Genomic DNA, 22,065 nt, shown 5'->3' on the forward strand with positions numbered 1-22,065 from the left:
CGTTAGGCTTGTAAGGGGTGGACTGTGAGATCCCATGTTGGTTATAGAGGGAAACGAAACATTTCTTATAAAAATGTCAGCCCGGCGTGTCAACGAGGACATTAGGCTCTTAAGGGGTGGACTGTGAGATCCCATATTAGCTAGAGAGGGGAAACGAAACATTTTTTATACGAATGTCAGCTCAGTGTGTCAGCAAGGATGTTAGACTCCTAAGGATAGAGTACGAATGTCAGCCGAGTGTGTTAGCAAATCTGTTCGTCCAATTTGCTTCCCAGCAGTAAATCTAAAAATTAAAAAGAATTTTGCCCTAAAAAACAATGGTTAATACATTAATTTGTTGTGTTATGTTTCTTAAAATGCTTTTGTTGTTGGAGTAATTACAAATTATTAATAGATTTAAGAACAAAATTTGGAATAATTATTTTGTAAGTGAATAAAATTTTGTGGAAGGACTTATAAATGTGTTAAAAGTGTTGAAGATTTTGAATGTTAAAAGGGAATGAAGAAAAAAGGAATCAGATCAGGGAAGTATCTTCGTACAAAAGGACACCAATAACTTCCGGCGACTGAACACCGTTCGGCAGAGTGTCAGCAGCCCTAGGGCTGTAGCGCAGAGCCGCCAGATTCTTATAAAAACCTCCCGCTCTCAGTTTGCTTGATTCTGTGCTCGCTTCATACAGATATGACAATATTCGATGTTTCGTCCGCCGCTGAGGCTACCGGAGAAACGTCCGCCGCCGCCAAGAAGCCTGAGGCCAAGGAAATTAAGCTATGGGGCGGTCGCTTTCAGGAAAGCGTCACGGATGCCGTCGAACGCTTTACGGAGTCGATTTCATATGATAAGGACCTTTTCAAGCATGATATCAGCGGCAGTCGTGCTCATGCATCCATGCTTGCCAAGCAGGTTCTGTCTCTTCTCAGTTTCGTTTTGTGGTTTTTGTGAAGCTCTATTCTAGGAATGTTTAGTGTTTATTTGTGGCGTTCTTACTACCCTAATGTGACCAAATCACGATGATGAACTGTGGATTTTACTCAAAATTGATCTATTATGTCCTGGAGGTTTGTTCAGGTGACATGCGCATTCATGATAATCGCTCTTGGTTTTGGTTGCAGGGCTTGATGAGTATCAGTGACAGAGACTGTATTCTTGCTGGTCTCGATGAGATCGAGAAGCGTATTCTAAATGGCGAGTTCGTCTGGAGAGCTGATAGGGAAGATGTTCACATGAACATTGAAGCTGCACTTACTGATTTGATTGGCGAGCCTGCCAAGAAACTGCATACTGCTCGGAGCCGCAACGATCAGGTTGCGACGGATTTTCGCTTGTGGTGCCGAGATGCTATCGATTCGATTATCGAGAGGATTAAAGATTTTCAAGTTGCGATGGTAGATTTAGCAATCAAGAATAAAGGAATTATTGTTCCAGGTTACACACATTTGCAGAGAGCACAGCCCGTCCTACTTCAGCATCTTCTCTTAGCATTTATTGAGCAGGTATTGAACTACTGTTTTAGCTCATCATCTTACATTGTTGCTGAAATCCTAAAATTACTGGTCGCTTTAGTGTTGTTACTGTTTGCTGCATGCTTTCTAGAGTCCTGGATAGCGATTCTGAAACGGTTGAAATCACTTTTGTTAGGTTCAAAATCACTCCAATACATGCGTTTAATTTTGATTGTACCAAAATTTGTTTAAAAGTGTAAAACCAAATATTCAATGAATTTTGAATGATTAAGAACATATTTGGGAGTGATTTTGAGCTTGACATTTTAAAATCACTCTTAAACATTTTCTTAATACATGCATCCTTAACAAAGAAGATTGTGTGTTTATGTGATAATTGCTCTGCGGAAGCTTTAACCATTTCACTTGAATCATCAATCCTCTGTTATAAAACGTTTTCCACATATTTCAACTTGATATGCTAAAACATTTCTTCATTACATTCATAAACTCCCTTTAGAGACTGGTAACGTGATGGTTACTTATAATACATTTCAAAATTCTAGCATTTTAAGAAACCATTGATTCACCATTTGCTAAATGGTTTATCTTTTTCCAAGCTTAAGTAACCAATCTTTAGTTAGGATTAAAAGTTATGCTAGTATTTTACTCCTACTAAAACTGATTCGAAGACTGATTTGGGACAAATGTCGTTACACGTTTTGTAGCTCGATAGGGATGCTGGTCGCTTGCTGGACTGCAGAGCTAGACTGAATTTCTGCCCCTTAGGAGCTTGTGCATTGGCTGGTACTGGCCTTCCAATTGATCGATTCATGACATCAAGTGCCTTAGGATTCTCATCGCCTTTGAGAAACAGGTCTGTCGATTATTTTTCTTACTTGGTTTTTAAAGATATGTCGGTTATTTTACTTACCACATAATGTTCTTTTGGACTTTTCAATATTTGAGACTTGTGATCACACAGATTATATGATTTAGGCGTTTGAATAACCATTTTGTTTGGTTTTCTGTTTGTTTCTCACAAATTTTTGGTATATTTTTCACCATGATTGAAAACACATTTGAACTTTGAGCCAAAATTTAGATACAAAATCAAGTTTAAAAGCTACTTTAAAATAGTTTACAAAATTTGACTCGGTTTTTTAAAACGTTTTCATAATAGGTAATAGAGCAAGAAAACTGTAGATGGAAGTAGAGTTGACAACCATAATTTTAAAAAATAGAAGACAAAAACAAAGTAGTTATCAAATAGGTGCAGGAATGGGCCTTGGTAGCAGCAAGTGGCTTATTTTCTGTTGCATCCGCTGGATCAAAACATATCCTTTTTCATCTATATTTCATGTCAAATGTTTCTGTAGTTCCATTTATTTATCTTTTTCCTCTGACCCTGCTGAAAAACTTGTAAATTTCGTTGTCTCGAATAGCATTGATGCTGTTTCAGATCGAGATTTTGCAATGGAATTTCTTTCTGCCAATTCTATTATGGCCATTCATCTTTCTCGTCTGGGAGAGGAATGGGTATTGTGGTCCTCCGAGGAGTTTGGTTTTATCGTGCCTAGCGACGCAGTTTCGACTGGAAGTAGCATAATGCCTCAGAAGAAAAACCCGGATCCAATGGAGCTTGTTCGTGGAAAGTCCGCTAGAGTCATAGGTGATTTAGTAACCCTTCTATCATTGTGCAAAGGACTTCCTCTTGCATACAACCGTGATCTGCAGGTTTGAAATTTTGATTTCCTTTTCAGAAAACTTCTTTCACCTTCAACGACACTGAATAATCTGTTTGTGTTGAGACAGGAAGACAAGGAACCCGTGTTCGATAGTGTTAAGACGGTTTCAGGGATGCTTGAGGTTTCAGCTGAGTTTGCGCGGAACATTAGTTTCAATCAGGATCGAATTAAGAAGGCCTTACCAGCAGGTCATCTTGATGCGACCACGCTTGCGGACTATCTTGTGCACAAGGTTAGTATCACTGCTATTTACTTATTCTTGTTAGAAGAAGCATTAGAAGCCAATGTTTTTTTAACATGACTATAGAGTAATGGTTGAACACAACATGTAGTATTTGAAGGCAGATGGCAGTAGCTTCCATTTTTTTGCTTTGAAAGATCATAAGCTTGCATGTATACTGTTTGAGATACCTATATATTTCACTTTGTTTAGGTTAAACAACTTAACAAAGATTCTTTATAGGACCCCTTTTGTTGCAACTTGCAATATGCTTTCATAAAATTGGGGTTTTAGATGAGCATCAGGTGAACAGCGTACAAGTTACAACCACGTACCGACCCAATGGCCACTTGGTCGGCTGAATCTGCTCATTGTTTAACGTTTTCTAACTTTCTGATTTCATTTCCCCTTTTTAACAGGGCATACCTTTCAGAACATCTCATGATATTGTTGGCAAGTCTGTTGCCATGTGCCTTGGAAAGAACTGTCAGCTGAAGGACCTGAGTCTCGCTGAACTTCGAGCTTTGAGTCCAATCTTCGACGAGGATGTTTACGAATTTCTTGGAGTTGAAAATGCAGTCAACAAATTTTCGTCGTATGGCTCCACAGGATCTGAATGTGTTGCCAGTCAACTCGAGTATTGGATCGAAAAACTTGGCATTAGTCAGTAGAGATTAGGCTAGATGAGAGAGAGGCTTTAGGGCAGAGTAGAGCAGAATAAAGCAAGGGGGTCAAGCCAACACAGTATTGATGCAATGAGCATCTAGAATAATCAGTTTTCCTAGCATTTCTCTGTTAATTAGTATGTCATTTGGATTTCTGACTTTGATCTTTATTTTGAGCCTAAATTTCACTTTACAAGACTTTCTATTGATTATGACAACTCCATCTTCGGAGGCATTCCACTTGCAAATAAGAACTTAAAGGACGAAAAGGAAGCAAATGAAAAGGTTGATACATCGAGTTGGGAAGTCTTAAAATAACTCAATTAGTTAAGGCATTTCCTTTTAAATAAAAGGTGGAACGCATGATTTTTTTTCTTGATAGAATACAAAAACGGAAAAATACATATAGGACAAGAACATGAAAACAATACCAGGTTAGGGGTTAAAAGGCAGAAATTTATTGAAGCAAAATTGCTGCGTCCTTGACCAAATTGCAGCCCCCCCTGCAGCATTTCAGATTAAAATTTAAATAACACGTTGAGAGGGACCAGATGGGGGATTTCGTATCAATTGATGAAATTGAAAGAATGGACCAACTATAGGGTAAGAAATCAAAACTTCTAAATGATTTATCATCATGCAGCATTTGGCATCATCAAATGGTATCTAATCGTCATTAATCTAAGAGTTCTGGCTCAAGTAGTAGGGGGACGAGGACAATCAGTGGGTACTCGTCATTTTTTAGCATTACCGGCAAACTTTGAGATGAGAAGAAATTTCTCATTTTCGATTGGTTTAACTCCAAAAAAAGGGTTCTTAGCGGTGTCTTTGTCGCTGATTTAGTTTGTATACTTGTTAGGATGGATCGGCGAATCAACAGGGATTGGTCTGCAGAGAGTTCAAATTTGTTGTCAATAAAGCATTCAGAACAAGATGGGATAAAAATTTAGCGTGTGATAAAAGCCATAACTTACCAATATACATTCTTTATGTCAGATAAAGGCTTCAGTGGTTGCCCATTGATCATCTCACCCGGTTTCTCATATCTATTGCTGCACTTTCCAAGGGCACAGCCACATGATGTGCCACAGCTCCTTCCAGTTGATCGGCATTGGCACTTCGTTGTCTTGCACAGTGATTTCTTACTGCAAGAGCAGCATTCTTCCTTAAGTGTTATCTTTTTCACGTTGTCTTGCTGATGTTCTTCACCGGCTGAATCGAACTGCTCACAAAGATTATTACTCCCAAAGCTGGGAGAGGTTTGATCGGAAACGTCCTGATGACTTACAATTTTCGAATATCAAAAGGTGATCATGAAATTTTATTATCAGTTTCAGAATTCATAGAACGTTTCATGCTTAATATTCTATTTATTGTTCATATGAAATTGAAAAGGCAAGCCTGCAAGCCAAATGCGCTGACCTTTGATGCATCCTTAGGAGTATGGTTTAACTTCTGGATTCGCATTTGGTTAAACAAACCACTCAACATGACCATCTGTTCCTTTAGTTCGTTCATATCTTGATTGTTTTCCAACATGTTGTCATCAGTGTCCTGAGATGGGTACCTTGACAAACAGAAATGAAAAGGTCGAGAAAATTCGGGAGAAGTGAGAAACAGTAGTAGTCCAACCAGAACTGAACGTCACAACATTTCAAAACATTTACCCTGATTTTTCTTGCTTCAGCGCATCTGCTTCTTCTTGAAGTTTCGCAATCTCCTTATCCTTCCTAGAAAATTGAAATTTAAAGTTCAAAAATCAAGTTGAACGCAGATAATTAAACATAGCAGGCACCAATTTCTCTGAAACTAATTAAAAGAACAAATTGCTGCATTTAACTAACGTCAGTGCAAAAGAGATAAATGGTTTATCTTTTACTACATAAACCAAATGATCAGAAGCTTCAAGCATGTGTAGCAGCATTAATCAAAATACTTTTATAATATTTCATCAGCAAATTTTAACGTCCTTGTCAAAATGGAAAAAGGTGGTTATCAAATTCACATCGAAATTATTTTAATCATTGCTTTGATTGATAACAATTCTGTCGTTTAATTCTAATAGCTGGAAAGAACGATGTTTTGAAAGAAAAACAGCTGGCACCATTCTCCTGAATTGTTGTACTTACTCTATTTAAAGTTTGAACATGAGAAAAGAATCCTAGAGTTTGGTTATAACTTAACAAAAAGCACTTGCTAATCTGAATTACTTTGTGTATATATATATATATATATATATATAGAATATATATAGAAGCATAACTGAAAACACTTAGCATGCACGGAACTACAAGTAAGAGCTGTCTTTATCCTTCACCATTTACTCGAAACAGAAGGCAACTTGATGCACGGAACTACAAGTAAGAGCTGTCTTTATCCTTCACCATTTACTCGAAACAGAAGGCAACTTGATTTCCATAATAAATAATTGATCACAGTCAATAGTACTATTATCTATATGTCATGCTGTACTATTATCTATTTGTCAATCTTAGAATGGTGGATTCTCCAATTACCACTATAAAGGCGATAGTTTGATCTCCACGATTGTTGAATTAAAAAAAAATGACTAATTTAATAATCAGTGGATTTGTATCAAATTGCAAACTCATAACATCTGATAGTCCAATACCGATCAATTAAGAAATTAATGAAGAAATGAGCTAAGCACAAGAACCAACTAGAAGCAAATTTTGAATTTAACAATTAATAAAAATTTAAAGGAAAGAAAGCATCAAATACTCACTCTTCTATGAGATGCTCATACTGGGAACATAACTCATGTAACCTCGCTGTGACTTCAAATTCATTCTCAACATACTGCACAAATTTTATGCAGATAGACAAGAATTACCATAGATGAATTACCACGGCCTAGTTATGACAAGCGAATCCACCCACAAATTGCCAAAGGAATGACCTTGCCAAAGAAAATGTGTTTTTTTTCTTTCATGTTTTCAAATATGCGTTTGATAATTTAGAAACTCGGTCCCGATTGAAACCATTGTTTAAAATATAGTCTTATTTACCAGCTGAATACTAGGCTGAATCTCAACCATTATTAATTAATTAATGACCATGCTTTATATTCTAAATTTTGTATAATTACTATTTTACAATATCATATAATTTATAATACTAATTAAACATATTTTAATTTAACAAAAATGAAATGAGTTTATAGCTTTATCCAAGACTTTATCTAATCATGCAGTTTAAAATTTCAAATTAAGATCTCGATACAATGAAAATATAAAAATATTGTTTCCCTAATTCTCACGACTAAAATCGAAGAATCTAAAAACAGTTTTCCATCAGTTCATTTGAATAAGGGAATCTAAAAAAACAAAACAGACCAAACAGACCCTTAATGAATGAGCCATATATAGACACACAAACATGAAGCACAAATTTCACAAATTACCTGGGTAGAAGTAATATTTCCATGTTTAGCACCTATAGTCCAAAAAAAGTAAAAACAAGTCAATATGGTAAGACAGGAAACCAAACTTGATAAAAATGTTAGGGACCAAACCTGCTCTTCTTTGTGCAGAAGTCCTTCGAGATTCCAAAAGATTTCTTATCCTTTTCGTAACTTCAGAAGCTTCCTCGGCCTTCCGTTGCAAAACCTCGAGAGAGAAAAATAAAATTACAAAATATTTAACATAAAGATGTTTTATAAAATAAAAGAATTAAAAGTTAGGGAGCACAACAGAACAATTCCAATGAAATACTCCAATTATTGAACTCAGGAAAAAAAAAAAAAAATACCATCTTTAGTCTCTGATTAGAAGTTAGGAGCTTATTCATCTCATGCTCATTTCTTCTCTTTTCTCTCTTAAGCTGACGGAAAATCGAAAAAATATTGTTAGGACAATACGAATGGTCAAAGGGGAAAATGATACATGAATATCAATAGCAGAGATAAAATCCATAATACAAATATCTTAACATCGTTCTTTTTTGTAAGGTATTCTAGAATCATAAATTAAATTGCAGATATTCAATTTAAAGGAAACATGTACAGCGGTCCATAGATAATATCAATGATGCATCATTTACAGCAACAGTCAGGATTAGAAAATGAAGAAAGATATAGTATGCATTCAGCATACCTGAAGAACTTCCTTCTCCAATGAACCTTTATATAATCTGAACTGCACAGACTCCAGCTTCATCTTACATTGCAGTTGAACCTAGATGATATTTTCATTGAAAATTAGCGTAGACAAAAGGAACACCAGAAGAACTTTACATTAAGCACGAATAACATAATGCGATAATGCAGCAATATTTTACCTTCTGTGCCTTCAAACTCATAATCTCAAGATCTGTCTGTTTCGATACTTCATCGCCTTTTTTCCATCTGGTTGAAAGCTGAGATTGAACATCTAATTTCTTCTTCAATTCTGTAACCTACGAGAGTTCAATATAGTATTAGTTAATTGCATAATAATCAACATGTGACCATAAGAAATCGCGTTTTACCTGATCTTCAAGGACATCCAACTTCTGAATGTAACCTTCTCTGAGTTTTTTAGCACTATTTGCAGCACTTGGTGAAGCATTTTCTAATCTGTTTTTTAGATCCTTAATTTCCTTCTGCCAATTTTCAGATGCAGAAAAGTGAGAAGCAATGACCCCGTGCTTGGTTGCAACAATAAATTAAATAAGTGAACAACAACCACGTTCTTTCAACATTATGCCAACATATATGCTCATCTCGTATCAAATTTTTCTCCATTGCAATAGTAAAACGAACTCATTCTTCTCGTCGATTTAATCCAATTGAGAGAAGCACTAGATTGTGTAGATCAAGCAACTAAAAATAACGCATAAAAAATAGACGAATCGAAGTTCGTTGAACTAACATTACAAAAAGAAAGCAATATCTAATCCAATTGTTATTCGAATTTCTGAATGATCAAACGGTGTGAATGACAGTACAAAATGGATAACAACCTGAAACGCTTCATTTTCACTCTCGAGTTCGCGTATTCTCTTCTCATAGTCTTTACTGTCCGTAGCCGATGTGATCGACGATGACGAGACATCGGCTTCGCCCGTTTTCTTCGATTGACGGATTGCCTTCCTCATTTTCTGCCGCCGGCAGCTTGCTTGCGGCAATGGATCAGTACGAGAACGAGAAGTGGCTAAGAAATGGAATCCGAAAGCCCTAATCGGAACTCACCTCCCGAGCTGCGGTAGAGAGTTCTCCGCTGTGAGGGGAAAGAGGATTCGAGGGTTAAGATTTCATTTCGCTGATCTTTTTATTACTCTGAAGATGACAGTGTAATTGAATCTTCCAAGGGAGGGAAAATTGGCTCAAATTCAATTTTTGCCACGTCAGAAGTTTGTGTTTCCTCACACACGTGCCACTGCCCACGGATGGCGGGGAAATTCAATTTCACACGTGCTTAAAGTACAAATTTCTAAAATTTCTCGAGTTTTTTTTATATATATTTGACATTTCAACTTTTTATTTATATTCTTCTAAATTAACAACAATTTAATTTTTATTAGATTAAATTATAATTTTTAAAATTTTGACATTTGAGTTTATTTTATCTATCAAAATTATATATATATATATATATATTTCAACGTTTAATTTATATTCTTTTAAATTAGCAACAATTTAATTTTTGTTAAACTAAATTTTCAAGTTACTAAATTGACGAAATATTTAAATATTTAATAATTTTTAAAGTTTATGAAACTTTTAAATATAAAATTAAAATATTATCAGAACAAATTTATTAAATTTAATTTTTTTAAATATAACAAGAAATTATTAAATACAAAATAAAATGTTTTAGATCATATTTCACGTTTTTAAAAATTAAAAACTTATTAGAAAAAAAATAATAAATAAATAAATATATATATATATATATATTGTGAATAGAAATAGACAAAAATATGAAGGGAAGCGAAGATTGGGTGGCAAAATGGGAACCAGAAGCGACACGCACCAAGCACCAGCCGCCACATAAATTTTTCACAGTAAAACAACAATGCCTCACGTAAAATCGGGAGTGGCCAAATCAACGGCGCTGCATTTCGATTGGTCGACGCTTGCACTAGAACCTCTACGCCGACGGTGAATTTTAGTGGAAGTTTCTTCCATTTGGCTCTTCTTCTCGCGTCTACGCTGGCGGTGGTAGGTTCTTAATTAGAGCATATCCGAGAAAGGAAGTTTTGCTATGGTTTTCTGTTGTTTTGCTTCTTGAGGTAGTAGTTTATAGGATTTGAACGTGACTTACTACCCGATGTTTAGTGTTCTGTTTGTTTCTTTGAAGTTTATCTATGTTTATGTTTATTTGTTGGTTTGATTAGGCCTCTGTTAGCTACAAATACTTCGTCTACAAGATTGTGGCGTAGCTTTGGTGACGGAAATGGGGATTTTGTACTGAAAATGTAGCGATGGATTAGGAAATTTGAAGTATTAGTGTTATCTTTTTTTTAGAGTTGAACTTTAATTTAATGGACGAGTGATGTCAGGATTTGAAATAATATATTTGCGGGAAATTGGAACATTTGATCGTGAGAGTTGATTATTACTAATTTTATAGTCAGTGAGCTGTTTACTGTTTCATAAAGCCACCAGTGCTATTACAATATTTCTTATTGTCAGTTTGACTTGGTTGCTTTCGGTAATTTCTTTAATTTGAGCCTTTTATCACTGTTATATCCAAAACAAGTAGATGTAATCTGCCCAACTTCCTCATTGCATCTAATCTATGTGAAACTTTTTAGTAGATTGTTTTCTTTACTTGCTGGCTTCTTAAGATTAGCTATCGATTGTGGCAGGTGCTATACATTTTATTGGAGATTGCAGAGCTCTGAACAAGATATCTCATTATATAATTGAACCCCCCCCCCTTTACGGGGTTCAGTGTACAAACTAACTAATCTGAATTGGGATACTGTCCTTGTACATTGCTGTTTTCAGCTCACTCAACAATGGTTCATCATGGTTCTACCCAATTTTCTCATAAATTGGGAATTCAAAGTGTTCATGGATGCAATAAGTTACATATTGTATGTCATTCATAAACTTCTGTTTGATATGCTCAATACTTTCATTAACGGCTGGTAACTCTAATTTTCATTTCTTGATTACACGGCAGAGTGTCAAGGGAAAGGCTCGTCTACATCTTGTTACTATCGTTCCAACATCACACGGTCTGGTATGGTTGAGATACATTTGAAATTTGACAAATGTTTATTAGTTGATGCTTCCATTCTCTGTGAGTTTGTGTGTGTATTAGATGTAAATATGTTCTTTTGGTGTATGTGGAACCTTGTAAATTCCTGTGCATTCTTTTGGTTGGTGAAAGGACAAAGATTTCAACATTATATGGATGTTTAAAGCTATGGATAACTTTTTTTGTTTAATTCTCAGAGGCACAAATCTGTCAGTCTTCAGCTCTTAGGCAGTGTAAGTCGCTCAATGTATCCTGTGTCTTCCAGAGCAAATGTTTTTGTGTGTCGATCTGTTCTGGAACCTAGTGGCGGAGCCGGGACTGCTGTTTTAAAATCTGCAGCTGTGGTTTTGACAAGGTGTGATTTCTTTTGATATGGAGTGCTATAGCAGAGTAAATCAAGTACATTTCCTTTTGCTAATAATCTATCCCATGGAGTTGAACTTGTTGATTTCTAGTGCTATTACTCGTCGTCATAAAATTGTAATCTTTCTCATGCTAATCTTTATAAGCTAGTAGACCTTCCTGCATTCTGCATGTGTTGATTGTATATGGTGCACATCGTGCAGACTGTTAATTTGTATCTGAAATATTCTTTAAGACCGTTTTGTGCTCATCAAATACTGACTTTTTTTTTTTCTTTTCTTGGGGCTTCTTCCAGATATTATGATGCGTTACGTGGCAGTCCTCTGTTACTTAAATTAATTCCAGCAGCTTGTGTCATTGCTTTTGCTGCTTGGGGTGTTGGACCTCTTATGCGTTTGGGGAGGATTCTATTTCTTCATGTATTGATCTTAATATATAATTTTATTTTATTGAGCCAGTAAACACTTGATCAGGCTGATTAGTTATGGACATTTTGCTGCAGGAGCCAGATGGTAGTTGGAAGAAAAGTAGTACATACTTTGTTACGAGTTCTTACGTTCAACCTTTACTGCTATGGACTGGAGCTACACTGATCTGCAGGTGAGCCGTTATCTGCAGTCTGCACTATTAGGGCTAGCTAATCTTTAGCTGATGATGATACAGGTATTCACTATAGCAACTTTGTTTCAGGGCATTGGATCCAGTAGTCTTACCTTCAGTAGCCAGTCAGGCTGTCAAACAACGACTTCTGAATTTTGTTAGATCTTTGTCTACTGTTATGGCATTTGCCTATTGTATATCAAGGTGCATAGTTTCGGCGCTTCGAATTTTCATTTGAAATTTTTGAATCAGGGATGTTTACCTAGAATTGAAGTGTTGCTAAATGGATTGGGTGGCTGATATTTTAAAATTTGAATGTGTTCTTCAAAATTCTCTCTCTATGCAGGCTTTATTGCATGTTTATGAGATAAAATATGCATTATTTTTTTTGTTCATCTTCTGAAATGGATCATTTACCCTTGTTAATTGTTTGTCTGATTGGACCATATCATGCATTTTGATTCTAACAGGCCTTAACCTTGATGCAGTTTGATTCAACAAGTACAAAAGTTTTCTTCTGAATCAAATGACTCGAGTGATACAAGAAATGTATGATATCCTCTCTAATTTCATCTTCTCATATTTTTCTATCATTTAAACATCTAAATTTAAATTAGTTGGCACTCGCTCGCCATTAATCATTTCTAGTTAGGACAAGGGCAGATATTATGAACGGATATCCTTGAATGGATAACTTAACGGTGGAGAGCTAAGTCATAGATTAACCCTACCAACTATACTAAATAAAATCAAAATGGTTATGAAGTTAACCCGTACATGGCTACATCACTTGGATATCTTAAGTTAGTCTTTCTAAACTTGCCTTCATTTTTTGATAGATGGGCTATGATTTTGCTGGTAAAGCTGTTTACACTGCAGTCTGGATTGCTGCTCTTTCATTGTTCATGGAGTTGCTCGGTTTTTCTACCCAGAAGTGGCTGACTGCTGGGGGTCTCGGAACTGTATTGCTTACTCTTGCGGGTCGTGAGGTAAACCTGCGCTCTCCTACACGTTGTCGTTTATAAACACTACAATTATGATCTTACAATATTTTTGGGGTTGTTGTGAAATGTGCCATTACAATTCCCTGAAGTTACTGTCTTCTTTCTATTTATTAGACGGTCTATCACCAGACAAGTTTACTCCATAATTTTGATGTATGCAGATATTTACTAACTTCCTTTCAAGCGTAATGATTCACGCAACGCGACCATTTGTAGTAAATGAATGGATTCAAACAAAGATTAATGGATATGAAGTCTCTGGAACGGTTGAGGTTTGTAACTTTCTAACACCACCACCACCTTAAGAAATATGTTGATAAGAACAGAAAGGAAAACATATCAATTTGGTTTTAGAATTTCTCTTCAAGTTTTGATTGATCGTCATTTCTGACATGGAATTTCTAAATGCAAGCATGTTGGTTGGTGGTCACCGACCATTATCCGAGGAGATGATCGTGAAGCAGTTCATATTCCGAATCACAAATTCACTGTTAGTATTGTGAGGAATCTTACCCAGAAGACTCATTGGCGTATCAAGACTCATCTTGCCATCAGCCACTTAGATGTTAATAAGATCAATGTGAGAATCAATTAGTCTTTCACACCCGTTACCTTAGTTTCTTTCATTATATGCCGTTTAATACCAAAACTTGGTTTCAATTTCCAGTATATTGTAGCTGATATGCGCAAAGTTTTGTCCAAGAATCCTCAAGTTGAACAGCAAAGGTTACACCGCAGAATTTTTTTGGATAACATCGATCCTGAAAACCAGGCTCTTATGGTATGAATTGGCTCTCATTATCTTCCTTCTGTTTCATACTTAAATTAATTGACATGTGCTAGACTTTGATCGGTCAAATCATATGTTAATTAACAAAGAGGAAGGGTAGAACTTAAATATTATTGGTAACCTCTTCAGTACCAAGGGATTTTTTTTTTTTTTAATGATTATTTTTTCCTTTTGGAATAGAGACTAACTTCATAACGTAAAATAAACGAAAGATTTACATACAAAATGTGGGAAAACATAGCCACCTGGAAATGGAGTATCCAAACATGCGCACACACACCCGACCTCATCTTTCTGGTGCTGGATGTTCGTATTTCATTTTTGTTCTATATTCTTTCCCCTTCAAATTACTAACCAATTTCGTTTCGTTCCTGCAGATTATGGTTTCTTGCTTTGTGAAAACTTCTCGTTTTGAAGAATACCTGTGTGTCAAGGTATGACTGCTTTTTGGTGTTTTAGAACTTTGGTTGATTTTGTTGTTTTAATTCTTAGTATTTTATTTTATATTTTTTCGTGCTGATGATGATCACCTCAATTCGTACTTTTGCCATGTTGCGCAACAGGCGTATCAAACTGTTGCAGTCTAATACATAGCTTTTAGTTGCTACATTTTCTATACTGATATAGGTCCCTACTTTTCAGTTAAGGTCTCTTTTTGTTCCTTGTCTCTGATTTTAGTTTGTTTCACAAAAATAGTATTCTTCATAACTTCTTAGTTTTCTAGATTCTTCGTTTTTAGTGTGCTTTTGAAGAATTTCTCATCAGGATTTGAATGTGGCTGTAGGTATTAATATAGTTCAACCTCATTTTCTTAATGTTGATCGTCAAGTTATTCAAGTGTCTGAACTTTCAGCCGCCAATTGATGTGCAGGAGGCAATTCTCTTGGATCTCCTCAGGGTTATCAGCCATCATAGGGCCCGGCTTGCGACTCCCATTCGCACTGTTCAGAAAATATATGGTGAGGTTGACTTGGAGAACGTACCATTTTCCGAGACCATGTATTCACGTACGGGTGCTACTAACCGTCCACTGCTTCTTATTGAGCCATCTTATAAAGTCAATGGTGACGATAAAGCCAGAGTCTCTAGAACTCCAACTCGCTCGTCAAACGAAGAAAAAGATGCTAAACAAGAGACAGTCTCAACTACAGGGACGAAAGCCCCCGACACAGCTGGTTCAACATCAAGTATTGATATGAAAACAGATGATAGAAAGCCGGTTACTCCATCTGGTACTGTGCCTAAGCCGCCTTCAACAGGGTCGTCGGTGTCCAACACTCAGACTCAGGATCTATCAACCAGTACTCCAGAAGAAAGCAGCATGGAAAAGGCAGTAACAAGCAATGAGATAAAAGGAGAAAAGAAAGATGTGATTGGACTGAATTCCAAGCTGCCCAAAAGATCACCCTCAGCTTCCAGTTCCGGCAGCGAGAAAGCTGATATTCCTCCTCCCTCAAGCTTGCAGAATAATAAGCAAGATGGCGAGAAGGCCTCTGCATCATCAGTAGTGGGGAGGCCACCATTGGAGGAGAATATCGTCCTTGGAGTTGCCTTGGAAGGCTCCAAAAGAACTCTTCCAATTGATGAAGATTCGGATCCGTCTCCCTTTCACTCTCCTGCTGATTCAAAAGAAATCTCCACACAGAGGAATGGGAGCGAGTTCCCTCCCAATAGCAAGGATTTGAGAGATGGCCAGTTGCCTGCAGTTCCTGGTGCGACGAATAATGATTGATTCCTGGTGCGACGAATAATGATTGATCAGTAGGCACGAGAGTCACCTTCTCCCAATTATTCTCTCGCATTTTGAAGCGATGCGAAAATGAAATGCAGAGCTAAGTTTTTAAGCAAGCATTTTGCAGGCTCGCCAGTGTAGAAAGAAAAAAAAAAGTATATCTTGTTCCAAAGGCAACTCCAAAATATATATATATAAAAAGAAAAAAATAAAACTACTTTTCCTAGAATTTATAATCTTTATATATACTTTCAATTTCGATTCAGAGGCGAGTTCACATCTACCAGTTTTCTTATTTTATATTTTGTGAACTTGGGCAAGAAAAAAGCAACAAACGAATTGATAGATAAGGAGACATTACTTTTGTTAATTTGAAATGATGGGCAGCATTCGAAGTTGATACTTCGTATAAAAGTCAAGATCACAAGTGTGATGTCATATATGTTGGTATGTTAGTAACATGTTAGTGACAAAGTGAAACAAAACATTTTGAGCAATAACCTAAAAGGAAAAAGCACATTCTGTTTCATAATTCTATCAAGATAGATATTTCATTACTGCTGTAACGACAAGTTTTTGAAATACTAGACAAGGATGCACTTCTCAACGAAAGAAATTGCATAACATTTGGAAGCAAAACTTGGAGGTCAGTAAGGAAAATTTACATATTTGGTCAAACGTTAGGTAGGGCACATGCAATGAGGAGCAGGATAGGTGTATATGGATTGCGTTTCTTTCCGTAGCCTGATCTGGCCTTGTCTATTTTTATGTCCGGCGAGAACAGCCTTTCTGAACTCTGACCACTCCATGCTCTTATTGAGGAACAGCTGACCCAATAGTACCATGTTTGGTCTTATAGTCTTCATGTTCAAGTATGCCCGATGTCCCACCTGATTATATGTAAACAGTTCACTTCCTTTTATCAGAGAGCATATCAGTGTGGACCTATCTACATAGAACTTTCAACCATCTTTTGACTATGTTCTTAAGATTGGCTATGATGCTGTTATATTGGTTTCAAGCTCATGCATATGAGTTTGCAAATTGTATTGGGCTAAATTATACAATTGTTTCAAACATGCCTTTGTTCCAGTACTCTTGATCTTTCAAGAATGTTACAAAACTACTTTAGGAATAGAAAGTTTAATGAAAATTGGAACCTAGAACGATATGGATGGTGATCTAAAATGGAAACTTGAATTGTCACACTATTCAAGATTATGTCACATCATTCCAAGTCCCAATTTTCATCTGTCATTCTAATGGATTTCTATTTCAATGGTGATTTGAGACATTTATAAACGGCCAAGGATAATACTCAACTTTGGTAAGAATAAGAATATTTTGAAAATAAAGGACAAAGTTGAGATGTAATTTGTATGATTTAGCCTCTATTGTATCGTGGTAGTTCCTGGCCATCACAGTTTTCTCACATAATTTCAACGGAAAGCATAGCAAGAGTGAGGGTGAGAGACTCACCAGAGCATTGTGCATGTTTCCAGGCGAGGCAGAAATGAAGATGTCGCTGCGCATGCTCACATAATAATCAACTGCAGCTGATAATGATGCTTTCCCCGCTATACCAACACGTTCCAAAGGAGAGGTAAGGCTCTTCTTATCTTCCAAAAGCGGGAATAATTTGCGCAACGTTGAGATCCTTGCTTCCCCACCATAAACCTGAAATAGACAACCATTTTCGAAACCTTCAGAGAGCTCCAATTACTTATAGAAGACGTTAAAGTGAAGCTTTCTACCACACAATAATCAACTCCCAAGATTCATTTTGATAGATTAATTCCACATTCCTTCCAAAGAAAAAGGTTGGACCTCGTGTATAGCAAGATAGACGCGTGTGCTATTGCTAAACCCCAGAGCAGCTAGCAGCAATCCTATCTCTTCAGGAGTCAATGGGCAACGTCCCTGATATCTCAACTCTTCATCAGTGAACTGTGAGTTAGGAACCCTTCCCTGCCAAATCACTCGACGATAATTTGCAAGAGCCAGTCTCTCAGCTTTGCCTCCACCAAACTCACAAGCTGAATGAGCAGCCATATCCTGCAAGGATGATTTGTAGAGAATCATAATACTACTGGAATTGAAACTGTAAACTGTAAAACATTTTATTAGATTGGAAGGACAAAAGTTAAATTACATCTAATTAAATGAACTTGGTCCTTGTTCCACGGAAAAATATTGTAAATAAAGAATATGGTATATCTTTTTTTCGTTGCAAAGTAGCCATTAGATTAGATCCAGAACATAAAGCCTCGCAGAAACTTCAGTATTTCACCACTGAATCAAGACTATCCATATCATCCAATAGTACAATTTGCAAGGAAACCTAAAGACTCCTAAGAGATGATAGCACTATGAATGGGCTGAAGCGATCAATTGAATCAAGTCAAACTTCTGATATTGAAGGTTAATTTATGAAGTTCAGTAGTTCTTGCAAACAACGAGGGAAGACCTTATCAAATCGGAGATGCAAGACGACAAACTTCCCACCTTCCAATCTTCTCGTATCATCCCCTAGCAGATTCTCAGCTCCTTCTGTTTCCTTTTGATTCGAAGGGGAACGAAGGCGATTGACAATGGTATCTCCTAATTCAGTGATGCCACGAACAAAGGCTAATGCCTTGAAGTTGACTTTACAACGCAAATGCTGAATCTCAATAGGTAAGTCGTTGAAAGATAGACGATGAGAGAATGGAGCAATAGCAGCAATCCCATAGCTGTTATCAATTGAAACAGTCAGTCCAACACATTTCTAAAGACAAAAAGCAGATGATGTGAGAAATACTCATGCTGTACCGAAGTTTATGGTCACTCTAGAAGAAGATAGACCTCTTAAACAACCCATACCTCACTTGAGATCTTATTTTTCATCCCACTGTATCTCTCTCGTAATTCCTATTGTTATCAATTTTGACCTCAAACTCTCAATTTTATCAATTAGACTCTATACTTAAAAGTGTTGCAATTTTCACCTTTGATCCAACTTTTGTTAATTCGCCCACTAATCTTCACAAATAGCGTAAAAATCATCATAAACTCATTAATTTCAATAAAATAAAATTTTGAACAAAAATAACTTCAAACAATGCACAAATTAACCAACTGAATAACATTGTCAAAATTTAAAATTTTCAACAAAAAAACTTGGTTCTAATGTGATTAAGAGTTCGCTTTGAAACCATTAGTGAAATGACAAAAACACAGTAGTCAACATGTGAATTTCAAGAAACCAAATATCATAATTATGTGCAGGACTTACCGCTGCAATATGGGCAAGACGTTTTCCAAGTACCAGTTTGCAGAAGCATGGGTGGGAGCTGTTTTAATTCTAGTATTACGGATTCCAGTAGCGTAGTACTCCCGAGTGCTCCAGGAGTATTCAGTAGGCAGCTCTTTGACTATTGATATATCATCACGCAGGACATCAATAAAGTGTTCCACATCAAAAATTTCTCCAAAAGAACTGGCCAAACAAAAAAACTTTTAGCAACTTTTTCTGGAAGACACCCCCCCACCCCCCCAAAAAAAAAAACAAAAGATACCATAATTAACTCATTATTAGTACCTTGAATCCTTCCAAACAGCATTAACTTCAAGATGAGGTATGACCAACGTTGCATTCAGAATTCGGGCAACAGCAACTGCATCACAGATCTTTCACATGGTGTGGGGGGAGGGGGCTAAGTTATCATACAGCTAAAGAAAGCCTAAAGGATAAAATGTCATTGAATTCGAATGCTTTTTCATTTTCATTCACAATTGGGAAGATGGTGATGATAAAACAATAAAGAGTAAAATTTATATACCCCCATTCTTTGCTGATTTAATCCTCCATCTAAGAACACTTGGATGTAACCTTGAGATTTTCTTGGTGATACTGCAGGGTATCAGATGCGTGTATATGAGGACGGAGCCATATCTAAGAAGTGCAGAAGCAGAGAGCTGTGAAGAACTCTACTAAATAAAACAAGTGATAAGCTAGGAAAAAGGAGTACTAGAGCTCAAAATTTAGCCCTAAAATCGTAGTACTCACATTCCGCTTTTGTAGGCTTCAGACAAGGTTTCCAGCCTTGATTTGGCAATGGAGACCAGATCTCTCTCTGGTCCTCTAATGTCTGAAATGCCAAACACAGAACTGGTTGTAAGAAACAACGTAAACAAAACAATTTCACTAAATTAGGCCATGTTTGATAACAATTTGAACTCCGTTTGATAATCATTTAGTTTTCGATTCTTGGTTTTTGAAAATTGTGTTTGTTCTTTTCACTATTCTTCAACATGCATTTCATCTTAACTAAGGAATCATCTGAATTCCTGAGTAAATTCCAAAAACAAAAAAGAATTTCAAAAACTACTTAAAAAATACTTAATAAAACAATGGATTTCATGGATAGAGGTAGTGTTTATAAGCTTAATTTTAAAAAAAAATCAAATAGTTTTCTATGGGGCTTTCATTTTTGGTAGCTGATTTCGAAATTTATACTTGTTTCCTCCCAATTTTCTTACCTTCTCAAAGAAACATTACAATTCTTAGTCAAATTTCAAATAAAAAAAAACATTTTAAAAAAGGTTTTCTTTAGTTTTCAAAACTTGCTTGGTTTTTTGAAAACATTAATAGAAATTGTGTAATAAACCAACAAAAAAAACTTATAAATGAGTTAAGAAATCGGAAATCAAGCACATCAAGGATTACTAACCGTGATATGATGCAAAGCACTGTTTAGCAAAGTCAGATGCCTTGGTCTTGGAGAAATCCACTCCTGTTACATAAAAGAACATCAAATTTTTATAGAAATTGATTAACCCTACGCAAAACCGTCAATCTCTACCTCCGGAGAAATTAGTACGTAAGACGAGGTTTTCATCAATGGATGTAGAGAGAAGTGACTCGAATTTATATTCAGTAATTACTGGCATTACTATGAGATAGCAACAAGTAGAAGAAGAAAAACAAAAACAAAAGAGGAAAAAGAAAGACTAAACAAAAGGAAAGTGCGTAGAAACTGATTTTCCAACCAAAAATTGGAGAGAATACCTAGAAAGAAATAGGATTAGAAATTAAAGATTCTTTTACTTCATTTTATCACTGCAATCAAAACAAATCAATGTGAACATATTTGACGAAGAATTTCAGAACCTTCGTCCTAAGAGACAGTCCAGTTAAACTATCTGCTGAATTCGTAAAATCCTAGGTACAATTAGGGCAAGCAAGCAACGTATCATTATCATTTCCAGTTCAAAATAACAGGAATTGTTCATGAAACCTAGGGAACAGAATAGAAATGGATCGAGAACGTACAGAGAACAAGGAAGGCGAAGCGCGACCCAAGGGATCGAAGAGACGGGGGGAAATAATAGGAAAGAGAACAAGAAAAACGCCAGCAAGAGCCGCCCTCTGGGATTGGTTCCGATGGCTGTAGTAGTGGAGCTCCATTGATGCTTTCTTGGAGATCACAGATTGGACACTGGATTTTGATCTTGAAGGTGAAGACTAGGAGAGTTGAGCGAGCGAGAACAGTTTTTTCTGTTTTCCGTACACGGGGAGATGAGTGATGCCGATGCTGATGGCTGAATTCTCCACTGAATTTTGGTATTTTTGAGAAACTATAATAAATAAATAAATAAATAAATAACGTTGCCACTTTGTTTTTTAAAAATTAAACACTACTTCTACCCAACACTTAAATTCTGAAAAAAAATCAATTTTTTATTTTTAGAATTTAACTAGAAAACTAAATATTTTTTTAACAAAAATCAAAAGCATGATTAAAAATAATATAAAAAATTAAAACACAAAATTCTTTAGGATCACTTAAAACAACAATTCATCTCAATTTGAATCGACTAATCCCGTATATTTTCCACCAGTACGTTTATGTTTCTGCCTTACGAATATGATATTTTCTAGGTATTTCTAATAATATCAAGTGTTATTCCGATTTTGGCATTTCTTATTTCTAGAGTTTTAGCCTCTCTTAGCAAAGAGCTAGAGAAACTTTCGAATTATGAATCGAGAATAGAACCAATGGGCGATGCTTGGGTACAATTTCGAATCCGTTATTATATATTTGCTCTAAAAAATTAAATCACAAAAATAATCATATCGGATTTGATAGCTATTTAAATTTATAAATACTACTTTTACCAATAAATTTCTTGACTTATTATTAACTTTCTACCAAATTTTTTGAAAAATAAATATTTTGTCATCTGATTCTTAAATTTGCATCTTTATTATTATTATTACTTTATGTTTTTTTTTTTTTTTTTTTTT

The 22,065-nt window shown here is 35.9% G+C and overlaps 4 protein-coding genes across 7 annotated transcripts; 2 read left to right on the plus strand and 2 right to left on the minus strand.

Moving 5' to 3' along the window:
• The first annotated feature begins 469 nt into the window (after positions 1-469).
• On the plus strand, positions 470-4,294 carry LOC111462454 (argininosuccinate lyase, chloroplastic-like). The gene is made up of 6 exons (XM_023106027.1): positions 470-904; positions 1,114-1,494; positions 2,172-2,320; positions 2,889-3,180; positions 3,259-3,423; positions 3,831-4,294. Exons 1-6 carry the CDS (start codon positions 683-685, stop codon positions 4,080-4,082), a joined length of 1,461 nt encoding a protein of 486 aa, XP_022961795.1. The 5' UTR covers positions 470-682; the 3' UTR covers positions 4,083-4,294.
• Positions 4,295-4,859: 565 nt separating this feature from the next.
• LOC111462456 (kinesin-like protein KIN-4C) lies at positions 4,860-9,341 on the minus strand. 2 transcript variants are annotated; one of them, XM_023106028.1, is made up of 12 exons: positions 9,039-9,341; positions 8,565-8,678; positions 8,376-8,492; positions 8,192-8,272; positions 7,848-7,919; positions 7,612-7,705; positions 7,501-7,532; positions 6,823-6,896; positions 5,744-5,806; positions 5,499-5,643; positions 5,051-5,352; positions 4,860-4,964 (listed from the first exon to the last, which is right to left on the minus strand). In XM_023106028.1, coding segments are annotated over exons 1-12 (1,230 nt in total). In that variant the 5' UTR covers positions 9,174-9,341; the 3' UTR covers positions 4,860-4,963. The 2 variants fall into 2 exon arrangements, with proteins under 2 accessions (XP_022961796.1, XP_022961797.1); XM_023106029.1 differs by lacking the exon at positions 4,860-4,964 and having other exon boundaries at positions 5,198-5,359.
• Positions 9,342-10,008: 667 nt separating this feature from the next.
• On the plus strand, positions 10,009-15,961 carry LOC111462452 (mechanosensitive ion channel protein 3, chloroplastic-like). 3 transcript variants are annotated; one of them, XM_023106024.1, is made up of 15 exons: positions 10,009-10,239; positions 10,890-11,120; positions 11,210-11,269; positions 11,485-11,642; positions 11,946-12,069; positions 12,153-12,250; positions 12,341-12,454; positions 12,739-12,799; positions 13,090-13,239; positions 13,416-13,526; positions 13,667-13,834; positions 13,922-14,035; positions 14,422-14,478; positions 14,916-15,212; positions 15,246-15,961. In XM_023106024.1, exons 2-15 carry the CDS (start codon positions 11,043-11,045, stop codon positions 15,774-15,776), a joined length of 2,121 nt encoding a protein of 706 aa, XP_022961792.1. In that variant the 5' UTR covers positions 10,009-10,239; positions 10,890-11,042; the 3' UTR covers positions 15,777-15,961. The 3 variants fall into 3 exon arrangements, with proteins under 3 accessions (XP_022961792.1, XP_022961790.1, XP_022961791.1); XM_023106022.1 differs by having other exon boundaries at positions 14,916-15,961; XM_023106023.1 differs by lacking the exon at positions 10,009-10,239 and adding an exon at positions 10,243-10,310 and having other exon boundaries at positions 14,916-15,961.
• Positions 15,962-16,278: 317 nt separating this feature from the next.
• LOC111462891 (O-fucosyltransferase 31-like) lies at positions 16,279-21,377 on the minus strand. Its single transcript, XM_023106694.1, has 10 exons — positions 21,091-21,377; positions 20,489-20,551; positions 19,825-19,906; positions 19,598-19,668; positions 19,357-19,445; positions 19,051-19,254; positions 18,244-18,508; positions 17,604-17,831; positions 17,256-17,453; positions 16,279-16,666 (listed from the first exon to the last, which is right to left on the minus strand). The coding sequence occupies exons 1-10, from the start codon at positions 21,223-21,225 to the stop codon at positions 16,457-16,459; spliced, it is 1,545 nt and encodes a 514-aa protein (XP_022962462.1). The 5' UTR covers positions 21,226-21,377; the 3' UTR covers positions 16,279-16,456.
• Between the last annotated feature and the right edge of the window lie 688 nt (positions 21,378-22,065).

The sequence above is a fragment of the Cucurbita moschata genome, unplaced genomic scaffold (assembly GCF_002738365.1).
Source record: "Cucurbita moschata cultivar Rifu unplaced genomic scaffold, Cmos_1.0 Cmo_Scf00027, whole genome shotgun sequence".
Lineage (NCBI taxonomy): Eukaryota > Viridiplantae > Streptophyta > Magnoliopsida > Cucurbitales > Cucurbitaceae > Cucurbita > Cucurbita moschata.